Genomic DNA, 16,895 nt, shown 5'->3' with positions numbered 1-16,895 from the left:
TATTGCCCCACTGGCAGGACAGAGGGGCTGGAGAGGTTAAACAAACAGACCAGGAGGCGCAGTGAGTAGACTGCTGTTTGCTCATAGCTCCTTATTCAACAGCAGTCTGAGAGCACGCCACATTCAATTAAGTTTGGAGGAAACTCCCAGCGTAGTCTTAGAAACGGACTACACTGACCCTCACAACTCCAGTATCTGCAAGAGCCGGGACGTGATGCAGCCACAGCCCGGTGGACACTGCAGTTTGACATCCTTATGGAGCAAAACGTTTCAACAGTTACCTCTGAGAAGCTGCTCCTGCTTGGTCAGAAGGCTCTGGTACTTTCTGAAAGACTTCTCGTGTTCTTTCTTCAGATTTTGGTTCTCGGAGAATTCTTCATGTGAAATCAGTCAAGGAACTCAAATATACACACAAAACATTAAAGACAAGATTAAATGAAAAATGCCATTTTAACCCTTTTAGATCACCTCCCCGGTCATACTGTGCACCTATCTAACAATATATTTTTTAAAAATTACTAAAAAAAACTAATTTCTCCAAATCAAATCTAGTCGTGTCTAGAAGTTTACCCGCAAATTGTGAAATCTGATCTGAAATCTGCAAAAACTTGCAAAACCTCTTGCGAGACTTGCTGACTGACGCCTATTCCTAACCTTAACTATTCAAGGTCGATGCCTAACCTTAACCATTACATGAGTTTCCCCAAATTGCGGGTTCCCTTCTAGACACAACCATCAAATCCAATCAGCTTTTCTTCCTGTAAAACAAAATATGACATGTGCTTACATAAGCCTGCAACTTTTAGAAACAACGGTGGAGGCTCCGTATCGCACTACATTCTAAGCCCGCCCACTTTTTAGCGGCACAATGAAATGCGAAGGATTTGATTTAATTCCCTCTCGTAACGTTACGCCGCTCAAATATTCTGTTTCACTGGGGAATACTCACAGTGCAGAAAGCTAAAGACTCCAACTTCTGTATCACTGGGAATTTAAAGTCTTATACTACACCATGATAACCAAGCTAAGTTGTGCCCAGCTTAGGTTACATAGTAATAACGTAAGGGATGTAGTAAAAACTGGCTTTTAGATGAAGTTGGATGACTCTTAGAAAAGGATATAGGCCTTCTTCTTCTTCTGTAGCTCGTCTTGCCAGAGGTCGTACCTCTTCAGCTCATGCTCAATGATATTCATACACAGCGCCCCGATCTTGAAGTGTGTGACCAGGCCATGGAACTGGGAGAAACTAGAGGAGAAAAATTAAGAGGCAGAAAGAGAGGGAGAGAAAAAGACTTCCATTTATCCAAAAGTGTATTTTCAAAACTGAATTGGGGATTCCAGCTGGGAGCTGTCATTAAAATGACCCAATCCGTCACCCCTGAAGTAGTTTACAAAGTAAACTGTCAAAGTCAAAACACATTCAGTCAAACAGTGTGTCCCGGTCCGGCTTATAATCAGTCCAACTTGAACCGTTTCGCAATCCAAACAGCATAACATGGAGATGGACACGGGCCAAGAGTGACGATCAGTTTTCAGACGTACGCGTCCTCTCGCGGCCTAAATCAGCTCTGACAGACGTTTATGTATTATTCTAGCGAGGGCTAATTTTAGTGTTTCCTAACCCCCAGTTGGAGAGTGAAACTTCAGTACTAGGTACGCTGCCAAAGGTGGATGACTACTGTAAGAAAGGGGGAGAGCAGTGAAAAGAGAAAAGAGCAGAGTCAGGGCGGTCAGTGTTGTTACAACTGAAATGTAGAAAATACTGCACACAAGGAGGCAACCATACGGCTGGTCAAATGTTATGACTGCCCTAATCTGGTAAACTGGATTTGTGCTTCATATAGAAAAGAATACACCCTAGTGATGTGTGCATACTGCTTATATACTTATTTGGAACGCAGCAATACTTTTTGTTCACTGTTGATCTGGGTTTGTTTTTCCTGGTTTGGGCTCCTTAGTGAAATCTCCATGCCACAGTGTACATTACGATATTTTGGACAACAGTGTTCCTCCAACTTTGTGTCAACAGTCTGTGTTTGACTCTTTCCTGTTTCAACATGACACACAAAGCCAGCTCCCTAAAGAAATGCTTTTCCCAGTTTGGTGTGGAAGAACTTGACTTGTCTGCCAAGAGCCCTGACCTCAACCCCATCCAACACCTTTGGGATGAACTGGAATGCCGACCGACAGTCGGGCCATAATGCCCATGGATTTGGAGTGACATGATCAACTATCTCATATGGATATTATGTTCTGCTGTCCACATACCTTTGACCATGTACTGTCTTGAAAACGTAACCAGATATATTTTTTCTCTTTAAAAGGTTATCCATGGGTTGGTCTCACTCTGGGCGGGTGGAATGACGGCAAACAATTCCCCAAATATGACCATCATTTAAAAATATATCAGTCCATCATAAGAAATTAAAGGCACAGATGTAGTACAAAAACAGAACGTGGACGAGAACACGGTTCTGTTTTTACTACATTGGATGTCTGCATACACGGACATGTTCACACATGTTTGTCCGTACGTGTGGTCCATGCAAGTATACATTATGGGCTGCATGTGGATGGTCCTTACAAGCATGGGCACATGACAATATTTACATCATGCAGGCCTTAGCGGCCATGAAGACGTGGAGACTATAAATAAAGTTTAGTACCAATGAAACAAATATTGGAATAGCAGACTATGATCATGCTACAAAAGCAAGGGCTTTTTGAGACCGAGATCAAACAGAAGCGAGGGATCCAAAACACCGGATTTTAAAACCATAAGTCAACGACACTTTGGAACAAAAAGAGACAAAGTCAGATACTTGTGGCCCTCTGCATGTGCTTGAAATGCTGGTTTACCTGGAGAAGCAAAAGAAGATATAGATGATGGTTGTTGCCAGGTCCACGCTCTGCTTCCAGTCCTCCCTCAAAACTCTGGCCAGGGCTCCAAGGGCCGTCTCTGACAACAGACACACATACACATATCAGTAAAGACACACATACTAACACACACACGCACGCACACAAAGGCAGATATGAAAAAGGTCAGACAAAACGAAGGGGAGACAGGAACAAAAGGACTACAGATGAGAAAGACAAACTAAATGCAAAGCGTCTGTGTGTGGAATTCAATCAGGGTCAGACTGAGCGGTGCAGCTGGAGGTTAATTTAAAAGAAGCGTGGGGGAATGCGATGAGGTCGGAGGCTCCTGAGGATTTTGAGCGATGGGTGCTCCTCAACGCAAAGACGTGCGTCCCAGGGTCCGTCTCCTCTTTCCACGCTGACCCCAGGCCTCTCGGTTCACACGAACGCTCGGCTCTTATCAACATCGGACCGGCTGATGCGGCGCGGCAGACGGAGTGAGCTGACGACGCGCCGTGACAGATACAAATGAAGCGGTGCCATCTCACCGCGGCTGCCGAGGATGATGGCTCCGTGCTGTTGTGGAAGAAACAGCCCGGTTGTCACGGAAGGGAGCAGAACTGAAGCCGGGCTTTGTTTTCTTTAAAAGGGGAGCAGAGAGGACGAGCTGATAAAAGTCAACTCAAGCAATATTCCCATTATCAAAACTCCCTTTTCATCCAAATCCAGTTTTTTGCTTGAGAATTTGGTATATGGCTGAGCTTTGCACTTTTGAACTTGGATCCACTTTGCTAGGAAAAAGATAATTTTCAGAAAATGAATACAGTCTGAATAATTGAGCATGAAAGTTCACCCTTGACTTTGATCCTTGTCTTCCTCTGCAGATGGAGTTTGCTTGGTTGCCACAGAGATAGCAGCCATATCAACAGTCACTGGATGGCCAGAAAAAGACCAAAGAGGCCAATCACATGCCAGGGGTTACCATCTTCCCTCCATATATGACCACCTGAGAAAACTCCATCTGCTGAGGAAGACCCAGTGGTCAACCTCCAGGTCGGCGAAGTGATGCCAATGTGGAAGTGCCTTAAACTTGCATTCTTTCTAACAGCCATCAGGTGGCGACTCCTCTGGTTGCAAAAAGAAGTCTGATTGTATAGAAGTCTATGAGAAAATGAGCCTACTTCTCACTTGATTTATTACCTCAGTAAACATTGTAAACATGAGTTTATGGTCTCAATCGCTAGTTTCAAGTCTTCTTCAATACAGAATGATGTTCATTTAGTAAATTATGGTCCCATTTAGAGTCAAATAGACCATAAAGCAGGGGATGCTTTAAGGCGTGGCTACCTTGTGATTGACAGGTCGCTACCACAGCGTTGTCCGGTCTGTGTTTTTCGTCTTACAACTTTAACCCTTTCACAGTGTGTTTTCAGTTCATGAAAGTTAATTATAACCTTTTTGGTCACCTAAAAATGTCTTATTTGGTGTTCAGTTGTACTTAGCTCCACCCTCTCGTGTCACTTCTGGTTGCAAAAAAACAACATGGCGAAGGCCAAATACCAAGATGGTGACGGCCAAAATGGGGTCTGTCTATGGTGGGCTGGTTGCTGCTGGAGGCCCTGCTGAAGTCTGAGCTGAAGGAGCTTCTGGTGAACCTGCATGATTTCGTCTGATTTCGTCAGAATCGGACCCGGTGGCACCGATGACAAGCTCATTACTAACTGAAATGTGAATTAATGGATCGATTTAAATCACGTTATGTGACTTTGTTTTATTTTTTAACTCTCTGAACCCTGAAACTGCTGCTGAAAGATGCCAGAAGGACTGGGTCTCGTTAGAAATGTTTTGATATTGGTGCCAATACGATTACTGAGCTTTAATACCGACACAGAAATAGACTTGTTTGCTGCTTAATGTTTAAAGCCTATAAAACAAAGTCTACAATTGGCTTAATTTAGATTTAAGTCTGGAACTACGCGATCAAAGAAAGAAACCAAAAAATGTATTGAGGTTTGCTACCCAACCCTTGAAGCCAGTAATCAGAGAGATGTAAATTTGTAATGTGAATTTGACAACTGCATACTTTTGTATGTATAGACAAACTAAATGTTGTTGTTTTTTAAATACAAAATAATTGTGTCTCTTAATACAACTGTTAAATTAGTAACTGAATAGAATTATCATGTCCTTAAAAAAAAAAAAAACACTGGAAAGGTCAACATTCTTTTGAGCCTGCATTTGTACCATGATTTGGGAAGAGGCATATATACTGTATGTCAATATTAGTATGGAAAATCAACACATTGCTGCTAACTGTAAGCATATTGTTAGATTTCTACTTTGATCCTGCATTCCTGCATGAATAGATAAACAAAGAAATGTGTCGGCTGTAACCGCCATATGACAGAAGTGCAGAGTGGCGGCCGTGAGCTAGCCAGTGGGGCACGCTCACATACACTAAAAACATGCACGGCCGGCCCAGCTATGTCAACAAAGCACGGAGAAGCTCTGAATACAACACACACAGAGGGAGAGCGACTTCATTCTCTGCTCAGGTAGACATTACTCCTCTATATCTTTACATAGCAAATAGTTGTTTGATGCTACAGTATATTAATACTCTGGATATCCTATACAGAACCTTTAAGCTGAATAAAGTAATTCTTTATGTAACAGGAAGGTACCGTTCTGTATGAGCTCCTCCAGGTTGTCTGGGTTACGAGCCAGTTGGAAGATGAGCGTGGCTCCTCTGATCTTCTCCTGGACGTCCTCATACAGCAGCTCCACATACTCATCGATGCTGTTGATGCTCGCCTCCTCGTCCAGCTGAGGGGAAATAAAAAAGTTCAGCCTCAGGACTGGGAAATATCCTCAGAACTGTATATACACACACACACACACACACATATTGTACTATACTGTATACTGTACAGTTCAGTTCCTACCTCCACTCCAGCGTAAGGTGCGAAGTCTCGAGGTGAGATGCGTTTCTTCTCTTGGATGTCTGTGAAAGGTAATATTCAGCATCACAAAGAAGCCTCTCGTGACTTTTACTTTGAGGAATACTTTTAATGCATCAGTGTTGTTTGTAAAGTAGTCATGATGAACTCTTCAATACCGTTTGACTGTTTGCGGTTTTGCAAATAGAAGAGCAGCTGCTCCACCTCGCGGAGTTTAGACGAGTGAATCAGACGACATTCCTCCACGACCTTCCGGGCCAAAGAGGACGTATCTGTGTGGGCGTTCAGGCTTTTCAGGCGAATACTGAAGGACAGACATATAGACAAGTGGAATTACAGCTTTTGAGAGAAACATTGAGCTCCTGGTTCTCAAATGTTAAACTATAAAATGAAATCCTGATACAGAAACAGGTTGATATTGTTTGACACAAAATTATAATTTGTCTTAAAGGTATTTTTTTTGGTCTTAAAAAGGCATTACGGTGTAAATCTCATCATTCTCACATTTTCTGACACTCTTTGCGTTCTCCAACCATAGGGTTCCCCAGCTCTCCCAAGACAGTTGCCTCCACTTCATACTGAACCACGAGGGCTTTCTCAGTGGGGTGGACATCAAGAGTACAGCCTTTCACTCTCCTGTGGGTCATAAACACAGACAACTAAAAGTCAAACATTTAATCTAACAGTGAATAATACAGTATTAATAGAAGTATTAAATTACCTTTCTGGTTTGATTCAGTACAATTTGCCTAATTAAGACACAGTACTTTCAAAAACACTAAACCGGAAGTATACAGTAAAATGTAACTAAAGTGATTCAGAAAACAATAGCTATAAATATAATAATCAAATGCATTAATATTGCTAACAGGATATAGCAGCAGGGCATGTGTATACGGGATTAAATGGCAGGTGTTTGAGAAATGGTGTAATACTAGAAAAAGTATAAATGTGGTTCTTGGATGTAAATCTTTTCAATGTGTTGGGGTCAAGATTTAGAAGAGCTTACCAGATGATGTCAGAATTCATTAGGATTTTTAAAAAACAGGTTAAAAAACGTTTTTATGTAAGGAAATCAAATGCTGTGTGAGTGTATTTAACATTTTACTATTTGCACTGTTTGTGTAACATTGTCTATGAACACTAAATCTGCATGTCACAAATTCTAGTTCAATTTATAATGTAGCATAGACACATTATTTTTATGATCAGGATTCATAAAAGGCCACGACCACCAAAGATATTATACATATACATACTTATATATATATATATATCAGAATTGTACTGCAGTACCTGTACTCAGGTACTCTGCAGTAACTACTAGAGTAAATGTACTTTTTTCGAATTACACTCTTTCCTCCTCAAAACAGGAGTATTTTAGCAGCAGTGTGAACTCTTATCTGCAGGACAGTGAAGTCTAATTGAACATTAATCATTGTCATTAATTAATAAAGTCTTAAATTGATGTTGGTTTTCTCATTGATACATAACTGTTCATCTTGACGTAACGTGACGTAACGTGACGTTACCCACCCTAAAGACAGAGCTATGGTTATAGCTGACGGTAACTACTGTTAGCTGCTTTAAGCTGGTCGTACTTACACATAAACACATGATCATGAGTTGTTATAACAGAGTAATCTGTTAGCCTGGCAGTCTCTTATCTAAACGAGCTGTTAGACTAATCAATGAATGAGCAGCTGAGCATCCTGCTGCTGCTGCATCGACCTGTAAACACTGAAGTAAGCCATCGTTATCAGCTGTTACCTCTTCAGACACCGCGCTTCTCCTGCTGGCAAACTGTCCATGTTAGATATAAAGAAAGAAAGCCCGCATTAAAATGTTCTTCTTCAACAAACGGGAGCAGCTGATGCCGATGAAGATGATGAAGATGATGAAGGCAGGGCGGATGTTATTATCTCTCTGCAGCTTGTTGCCAGGGCGGCGACTCAGCTCCCAGCATACAATGCGGCTAGGTCTGCTGCCACCTGTAGTCAGGGAGGACCAGGCTGCTGGAGACCTGCAGCACAGTATGATGAGGACAGGTGAGTTAGACCTGCAGTACAGTATGCTGAGGACAGGTGAGTTAGACCTGCAGTACAGTATGCTGATGAGGACAGGTGAGTTAGACCTGCAGTACAGTATGATGATAGGGACAGGTGAGTTAGACCTGCAGCACAGTATGATGATGAGGACAGGTGAGTTAGACCTGCAGTACAGTATGATGATAAGGACAGGTGAGTTAGACCTGCAGTACAGTATGCTGATAAGGACAGGTGAGTTAGACCTGCAGTACAGTATGCTGATAAGGACAGGTGAGTTAGACCTGCAGTACAGTATGATGATGAGGACAGGTGAGTTAGACCTGCAGTACAGTATGCTGATAAGGACAGGTGAGTTAGACCTGCAGTACAGTATGCTGAGGACAGGTGAGTTAGACCTGCAGTACAGTATGCTGATGAGGACAGGTGAGTTAGACCTGCAGTACAGTATGATGATAAGGACAGGTGAGTTAGACCTGCAGCACAGTATGCTGATGAGGACAGGTGAGTTAGACCTGCAGTACAGTATGATGATAAGGACAGGTGAGTTAGACCTGCAGTACAGTATGATGATAAGGACAGGTGAGTTAGACCTGCAGCACAGTATGATGATGAGGACAGGTGAGTTAGACCTGCAGTACAGTATGATGATAAGGACAGGTGAGTTAGACCTGCAGTACAGTATGCTGATAAGGACAGGTGAGTTAGACCTGCAGTACAGTATGCTGATAAGGACAGGTGAGTTAGACCTGCAGTACAGTATGATGATGAGGACAGGTGAGTTAGACCTGCAGTACAGTATGCTGATAAGGACAGGTGAGTTAGACCTGCAGTACAGTATGCTGAGGACAGGTGAGTTAGACCTGCAGTACAGTATGCTGATAAGGACAGGTGAGTTAGACCTGCAGTACAGTATGCTGATAAGGACAGGTGAGTTAGACCTGCAGCACAGTATGCTGATGAGGACAGGTGAGTTAGACCTGCAGTACAGTATGATGATGAGGACAGGTGAGTTAGACCTGCAGTACAGTATGCTGATAAGGACAGGTGAGTTAGACCTGCAGTACAGTATGCTGAGGACAGGTGAGTTAGACCTGCAGTACAGTATGCTGATGAGGACAGGTGAGTTAGACCTGCAGTACAGTATGATGATAAGGACAGGTGAGTTAGACCTGCAGTACAGTATGCTGATGAGGACAGGTGAGTTAGACCTGCAGTACAGTATGCTGATGAGGACAGGTGAGTTAGACCTGCAGCACAGTATGATGATGAGGACAGGTGAGTTAGACCTAGGTTACTTGTTACTACATTTATCTGACAGCTTTAATTATTTTACAAATTATTTTTTGCATACAAAACATATAAAGAGTTTTTTAAAATATGAGGCTTTTTTTATAAATAAAGCTGCCCAACACTTTATACAAGTACAGCTGAAACAATTAGTAAGCCAGCTGGTTGATTAGGCTAATTAATTAAATAGCTAGTCCATAATTGCAAAACATTTCATGTTCTAGCTTCTCAAATGTGAAGATATGCTGCTTTTCCTTTTAATAAATGTATAGTTTTAATGTATTAGTAATAATGTGGAGGTTTGGACTGTTGGTTGGACAAAACAAACATTGAGAAGGTGCCACTCTGGGTAATAGCATGGGCCTTTTTCATTTTTTACAGTGGGGAAAGCACAGGTGTTAATTAGTGATGGGAATTACGGCTTTTTTTAGTGATCCAGATCATTTGGCTCAGCTCACCAAGAAGAGCCGGTTCTTTCGGCTCTCAGACATCTCTTCATTTTACCACTTCTGCCTTTTATAATTAAGCCAAGTTTAGCGCTGTTTTGACCTATGATTAGTATGTGTGCACATATATCACTTAAATTATTCAATTTAATTATACTAAACCTTATCATTTCCAGAATATCATAACTTTACATGCTGCTTCGTTTCCGACTGTCACTCATCTTCTCTGCTATTCGCGCACCACACTCCTCTCTCTCTTTCTCTCCTCCTCTCCCTCTTGCTCTGTACCTGTAGACCGTCAGCGCCCCCCACACCTCCGCCCCTCCCTGCTTGATGGTATGATCCTTGTCTGTCATCACCTGATTGGTCGCACGGACGTCATTAACACACCTTCAGTCACAGTCAGTGCATGGAGTGCCCGTGAAAAGATCGTCCTATCATTCTGCCTTGAATTAAGTAGAGAAAGAAAGAAACGTCTGTCGGACGGGAGCCGGCTCTTATCGTTCACTTAAAAGAGCCAGGTCTTTGAACCGGGTCGTTCGTGACCGACACGTACTAACTTTAGGCTACATCGCAGAGGGACATTTACTTTACTTTAGCTATACTTATGTACTAACTATATCTTCTTGTTACTACATTTATCTGACAGCTTTAATTATTTTACAAATTATTTTTTTGCATACAAAACATATGAAGACTTTTTAAAATATGAGGCTTTGTTATAAATGAAGCTGCCCAACACTTTATACAGCTGAAACAATTAGTAAGCCAGCTGGTTGATTAGGCTAATTAATTAAATAGCTAATCCATAATGGCAAAACATTTCATGTTTCAGCTTCTCAAATATGAAGATGTGCTGCTTTTCCTTTTAATAAATGTATAGTTTTAAAGGGACTGTTTGTAACTTTTTAAGCGTATAAATGTAGCGGGTCGCCACACATGCGCGTTCGCATATGCGCGCTCGCGTGTGGCCGCAGCCTCGTTTCCGCTGCCTGCTTATCTTCACTCAGACAGAGCGCGCGTTCTCGCGTACTCGCTCCACCTCTACTAGACGTGAACGCGCGCTCACTCCGCACTGCAGAAGAGTTAGTTTAGCTCTGAGAATATCTAGTGAATGTACAGTGGACATTTGTGCAGAAATAACTGCTGCAGCTCCTCCAAACCAACAGAGGTTTTCCGTGTCTTGTGAAGTGACGGGGCTCCTCCACGTGTTACGTTGTCGTCTCGTTACCGACCGGGTGCCGGTGTCTCCCTGCGGCTGCCGGCTGCGGTCGGGAGGCGATAACGTAACTCCTTGAGTAGCCCCGCTGTCTGAGCCTGCGCTGAGGTAGGAAAAGCCAACACTAGGATCAGCAGTGATTCATGGGGAGACCTTCGTCTGGTCAGCTAACATTACTGCCAAGCAGCTGAAATATAGAGTGACATAGTGGTTTTAGCTGACGTGTGTCGCCTCACTGTTTTGAGCGATGCTCGTTCATGTCTATTTAGAGCGAGCAAGCGCGAGCTCGACGCTGACTTTCGTTGATTTCAAGGCCACAGGTGTCGCTGTTAACAAGTATTTCTAAAAAGTTACAAATAGTCCCTTTAATGTATTTGTAATAATGTTGAGGTTTGGACTGTTGGTTGGACAAAACAAACATTGAGAAGGTGCCGCTCTAGGTAATAGCATGGGCCTTTTTCATTTTTTACAGTGGGAAAAGCACAGGTGTTAATAATGAAATTAATGATGGCTGAATTCCATTTAGCTGATTTGATTTCAGGTCTTGCATGTTGGCTCACTGTCACTGGAACACATGAACAGAGCCATGGTTTGTGTTATTGGTAACACCTGTGCTTTACTATGACAAGTCAAAATGTCTGCTGTGAAAAAGGCTTATTGTGACAACATTTCTCACTAGGTTATTTTCACTATTAACCAAACAATCAATCCATTAATGGAGAATAGAATCAGCAGATTAATCCATACTGAAAATAATCATTAGTTAACAGTTCAAAATGAGCTCCACCTCAACCAACTACAACAAGTAAAATCCTGCTTTTACATTGATGCACGAGTAGCCTAATAATAGAGTAGAATATAGCTATAATAGTAACAGTCACAGGGGACATTTTTCTATTTTTAATACTTAAAACTACATTTCCCTGATTATACTCCCTTTTTACTCAAGTAACATTTTCAATGAAAGACTTTCACTTGTAACGGTATTTTTACAGTGTGGTATTTGTACTTAAGTATCTGAATACTTCCTCCACGTCTGGCTGCTCTGAAGCTGAACAGCAGCAGCAGGGGTGTAACTAGGACTTTAGAGGCCATGAGTCTTTTCCTCAGTGCATCCCCCACCCCACAGCCTGTAAGAAAATGTTGACTGGCCAACAAATATTGTTGTCATTTTTTTGTAAATGTTTCATCTCTTTAGGGTGGGGTTTCAAATCCTTTTACACACAAAGTACAATTGAGGCTGATGGGAATGCTATTAGTTTTGCAGATATTTGGTCATAAACCAAAGAATTGGAAAAATTAGATTTTTAACCTGATGGATGAAAAGTTAAGGTATCGGCAAAGTTATTACAATTCATCCTCAGAGGAACATCAATGTCTGAACCACATTTTATGACAATCCATCCAATAGTCGTTGTGATATTTCACTCAAAACACAAATGTGAACTTTATGGTGGCGCTTGAGGAAAAGTCAGGGGATTACTTAAGTCACTAGGACACATCATCTGGGAACCATGAATGTATGTACAAAATGTTGAGCCAATCCATCCAGTACATGTCAAGGTACGTCTGGTTTTGGACATTTCATTCTCATTCTCTCTCAGTTGGCGTTGTAGATTGCTTTCTTTGTCTGTTGCCCACCGTTAGTGAAATATATGTGGAGGTAACGCTTTAAAAAATTGGGTCTGCACTAGCGGGTAGCACTACTACAGGGGAAGGTTTTCACATATCCAGTATTAAACATACACTCACTTTCTAAAATGCTTAATGTGCAACTAATAATAATAAACTTCTTCTTCTGACAGTGTCAGGACGTTCTGTATCTATCTGCAGATATGATGGATGGTCTGGTTGCAGGCTGAAGTAACAGAGGCCATCAGGGTGAGTCAGGGTTATATAACATGACCAAGAGTAAGGTAAAAAAGGATCTGTGAACTTGGCGGATGTTTCACTGCATATTAGGAAACCTGATACTGGTTTTAAATTTCTTTTGACTATTTATAGGCCTACTTTGTGTGTGTACCTTCAGTCCAATAAGTGGATACTCTTTTAAGTGATTTTGTTGATCACTTAAAGCTTGAAATAGACCACAGTAAGTGTTTTATATTATACTCCATTGTTATATTTATGTCCACTTTAGGTTTTGCTTGTTGAAACATTCACCAAGAAAAGAGAGGAGGTTGCAAAAACCCTGCAAAGATCTTCATCTTATCGACACATTTTTATCTATTATTGAGTCCTAAATGTTTTGTTTTCTTAAAACAAGACAAAAATGTGCTTGTTTTCAACAGGTGATTTAATTATTTACTAGAAATGAGAAATCAGTATCTAGAATGAAGACAGAATGAGACAGATCACTAAGAGAAATAACACTTTATTATAGAAAATTCATTCAACAAGTTTATTTGTTCTGCACATGCAGATTTGTTTACTTGTTTTAATGAAATAATACTTTTGAGACTTATTTATAAGACCAATTAGTAATTTGTTAGCTAAGCATTTTTTCATTCCACGTATCTAAAGTTATAAGTGAGAAATAAACAAATGGCAAGTCGGTGTAATCAATACTGTAACATGGTAGATCTGCTACCCGGAAAGCATTTGCTTGTCTCAGCACCAGTGACAACTGATGTCACTGCACTAAATTTAGTCTGTGGCTCGTGATGGATATATCAGAATATTATTTGTGTTAGGGGTCAAAAATATACGGTATTCCCTGGTGACTGAGAGAGTGACTACTGGTGCTACAAGGACACATGTCGATTATTTTTGTTTGTTTGTGTTTTGAGGGACACATATAGCTGGTGAGACTCTGAAGTGTAGACAGCACAGGACATAACTCAGGCACTCATGAAGAGTGGAGCAGGTGGACCTGGACGCAGGAGACTACAGGCAACACAAACTTAACTTTAGTTAAAGGTTCTGTGCAGGCAAGGCAGAACTGAACATCACATAACAAAAAACCAAGGATCCATCAAATACTGAACAGAAAACCAGGACTTTGATACAAACTAATCTGCCGAGGGGATGAAGTGCAGGTGGAGAGATGGGTGGAGAAACTCAGGTGAGGGGAATGAGGCGATTAGGCATACAGGCAGGGAAGAACTCTGGGAGTAGAGAAGGACTAGCGAGGATGATTCAGAGCAGGTGTGTAGATGGACAAAGAAGAGAAAGGCAGTACAGAAATACGGGAGGAAAAAAACACAAACCAAGGCTGCGGTCGAAAAGTCATTTTTTGCATAGAAAGGTTAATTAACAGTAAACATAGCAAACTGTCAATAAACAAATAATCAACATAAATAAATATTACATGTTCCCCTTCTCCATAACTCGTACAACTCTATATTCATCATATATTCCTTTTTTTATTTCAATTCCAACCTTGGTAATGAAGTGATATTTTTCACCGGTTGACCACGTTAAGTCAGATAATCCTTTGTTATATGTTGATGTTGAGTGTTACAGAAGGAGAAGGACCTGCAGGATCTCTCTTTCACACACCACGGGTGAAGGAGCTTGTCACTGAAAGAGCTATTTAACAACACACGGGGGAAAGCGGCGCCTGTTGTAGTCCATCTTCGGAACATTATAGTTGCACCACAGCAGACCCACGTCACTAACATCCGCCGCTGTCGCTTCATAATTGCAGAGCCTAGTGTCAGCGCAGTTGGATTCTCTTAACACCAGTCCTTATGAATTCTCCTTCACATCTTTCCTAGACCTCATGACATTTTACATCAAGGTCAAGGAAAAGTGGTTAGGAAAAGACGTTAGGACGTAATTTTTTTACTTTTCGACCGCAGCCCCAGGACTTACAAACTAATCTGACAAGGGGATGAAGTGCAGGGGGAGAGATGGACAGAGAAACTCAGGTGAGGGGAATGAGGTGATGAGGAGGAGAACGGGCAGGGAGCTGATTGGCTGGGAAGAACTCTGGGAGCAGAGAAGGACTAACAAGGCTGATTCAGAGCAAGTGTGCACAGGAATACGGGAGCAAAAAACAGCAAACCTCAAACCCAGAATTAGAAAACAACTCAGTCCAGTCAACAAAAAGTCTGAGGGCATCTGGACACAAGGCTATGTTCCATATCACATACTTTTTCTTTTTACTTTCAGTAACTTTCAGTTTATTGTTGCATGCAGTATGCATACAGTTGTGATATACTACTTCGTCATCACATTTTGCCTTGAACTTTGACCCTCTTGCTCATATATCCACTGTGCAGAGGATTGGGGGTCAGAATAGCCAGAAAAGCGTGCTGGCTTGCAGAGGCCCAATCCCAATGTTCAGACTCACAGACTTTGAGGCACGTTCCCACAAAGTCCGTGAGGGTTTAGGGCTGTCCCACTGTCAAATCGTCAAGTCCTTGAGGGCTCTCTCGCAGACATTTTGAGCCCTTTATTAACACTTTCCGTAAGTGCGCATTTCTGCAGACTTTGCCTCAGGGAATTACCCACAATTCATAGCGTAGTGACGTTAAACGCACAGTTATGCTCAAGGACCTCTCGTGGCTGCAGTGATTCACAATTTTTGAAAAATAGCTTTTACTGACTGTTTTATACCGCAATTGATTGCTGACTCCTCACTCCTCTTAAGCAAGATTGGTAAGTGATCAACAACTCCTTAAGTAGCAAAAGGCGTTTCTGGCAATCGGCTGGGCTAAAAACAAGCCTTATATAGTCTGTTGCAGGCCATATTTTGGCCTTTGTTGTGGCTCAATAACTGACATCCATAGAAAAGTTTGGACTCATTTTGAACCGAAGCATCTGCAGATTAATTCCATACCCGATATGTTATAATCCGCGAAAGTTAGGCACGACACGAGATTAATAAATCCCCCTTTGTGTTATCTTTGCCACCATCTTCGGGAGGAACTATTGAGTGAGATTCAACTCTTCTTTGTTTGGGAGGGGAGAGGGAGATACACCTGGTGTAGATCTGCTGTACGTTCCAATACTCACACTTCAATGCTATTTGGTATGAAAGAAAAAGATTTATGTCCCAATACATAGTAGACCTATGTCAAATGCAGTATGCCAAAAATACCAGAATGTCCTATACTATGCATGCAAGCCAGCATGCTTTTCTGACTATTCTGACCCACAATCCTTTGAGCAGCGAATACATAAGCAAGAGGGTTAAAGTTCAAGGTGAAATGTGATGACAAATAGTATGTCCCAATTGTATGCATACTGCATGTAGCAGTACGTACTTTGTAAGAGCAGCTGCAGTACGTACTAAAAGTAAAAAGAAAAAGTAGTGATTTGGAATGCAGCGCTGCACTCTGCTGAGTGCACTTTTCTAGTTGATGTTTAATTTGGTGAAGGGATTAAAGTTTAGGGATCAAAATACAAAGTTTAGGACTTGGACTTGACTTGGGACTTGTTGGATTTGACTTGAGGCTTGACTCTGGACTTTAGCTTATAGACTCGTGACTTGCAAAACCAAAGTTTTGTCCAATTTCAGCACTTAACTCACCCCCATTTTTGAAATAAGGTAGGTTTGGCTACCGGTCTTTGCTTGGATTAAAAAGTAGGGTCACAACTTGGCAAGCAGGTTGATAAATTAAGTAATTAATCATTTTTTTGTATGTGTGTGTGTGTGCAGTGCACAATATACAACTTTCACCTTTATCCAAAAGACCTAAAGAGTTTTTGAATTCTTGAAATAGGGGCACAAACTGTGATTAAGTTGCATAGATTTCTTTTGAATTTTCTTGAGTACTTAGTGTACATTTACTAAGAGAATAAGGTGACTTGGAGCCTAAATTGTACTCTTTGTTCTCTGGCGTCTGAGGAGGTGTGTCAGTACAAAACTGGAGCAATGTATACAAACATGAGAAGACGCTGCTAATTTTAGGACCACATTATATGGCAGCAACACCTTGAGGTCGGACGTATGGACTCTCATGTGCTGCTGGAATCTGCAGCCTGAAATGCAGTCGCCTCTGTCTGTCCTGAGACAGCAGACCACAGCCCCCCTTCCCTCACTCCTCCAAAGTCAGTGTCCCTAGCAGGTGATCTGTAAATCTGGCAGAGCGTCCTGAGCACCGCCCCGTGAAAAAGATCTCTG

The 16,895-nt window shown here is 41.7% G+C and overlaps 1 protein-coding gene across 1 annotated transcript in view; it reads right to left on the bottom strand.

Moving 5' to 3' along the window:
• The window catches only part of kifap3a (kinesin-associated protein 3a), a 38,926-nt gene extending 31,149 nt beyond the window's left edge, over positions 1-7,777 (bottom strand). Inside the window, exons 1-8 of the mRNA XM_037769949.1 lie at positions 7,593-7,777; positions 6,327-6,458; positions 5,981-6,126; positions 5,808-5,866; positions 5,547-5,688; positions 2,860-2,959; positions 1,122-1,246; positions 282-380 (exon numbers count right to left, since the gene is read on the bottom strand). Of these exons, the coding sequence (XP_037625877.1) occupies positions 282-380; positions 1,122-1,246; positions 2,860-2,959; positions 5,547-5,688; positions 5,808-5,866; positions 5,981-6,126; positions 6,327-6,458; positions 7,593-7,633 (844 nt within the window). The 5' untranslated portion in view covers positions 7,634-7,777. The remainder of the gene's footprint in view (positions 1-281; positions 381-1,121; positions 1,247-2,859; positions 2,960-5,546; positions 5,689-5,807; positions 5,867-5,980; positions 6,127-6,326; positions 6,459-7,592) is intronic.
• Between the last annotated feature and the right edge of the window lie 9,118 nt (positions 7,778-16,895).

The sequence above is a fragment of the Sebastes umbrosus genome, chromosome 5 (assembly GCF_015220745.1).
Source record: "Sebastes umbrosus isolate fSebUmb1 chromosome 5, fSebUmb1.pri, whole genome shotgun sequence".
Classification (NCBI taxonomy): Eukaryota; Metazoa; Chordata; class Actinopteri; order Perciformes; family Sebastidae; genus Sebastes; species Sebastes umbrosus.
The sequence above is the reverse complement of the archived record's forward strand: the minus strand, read 5'-3'. Positions and strand labels throughout refer to the sequence as shown.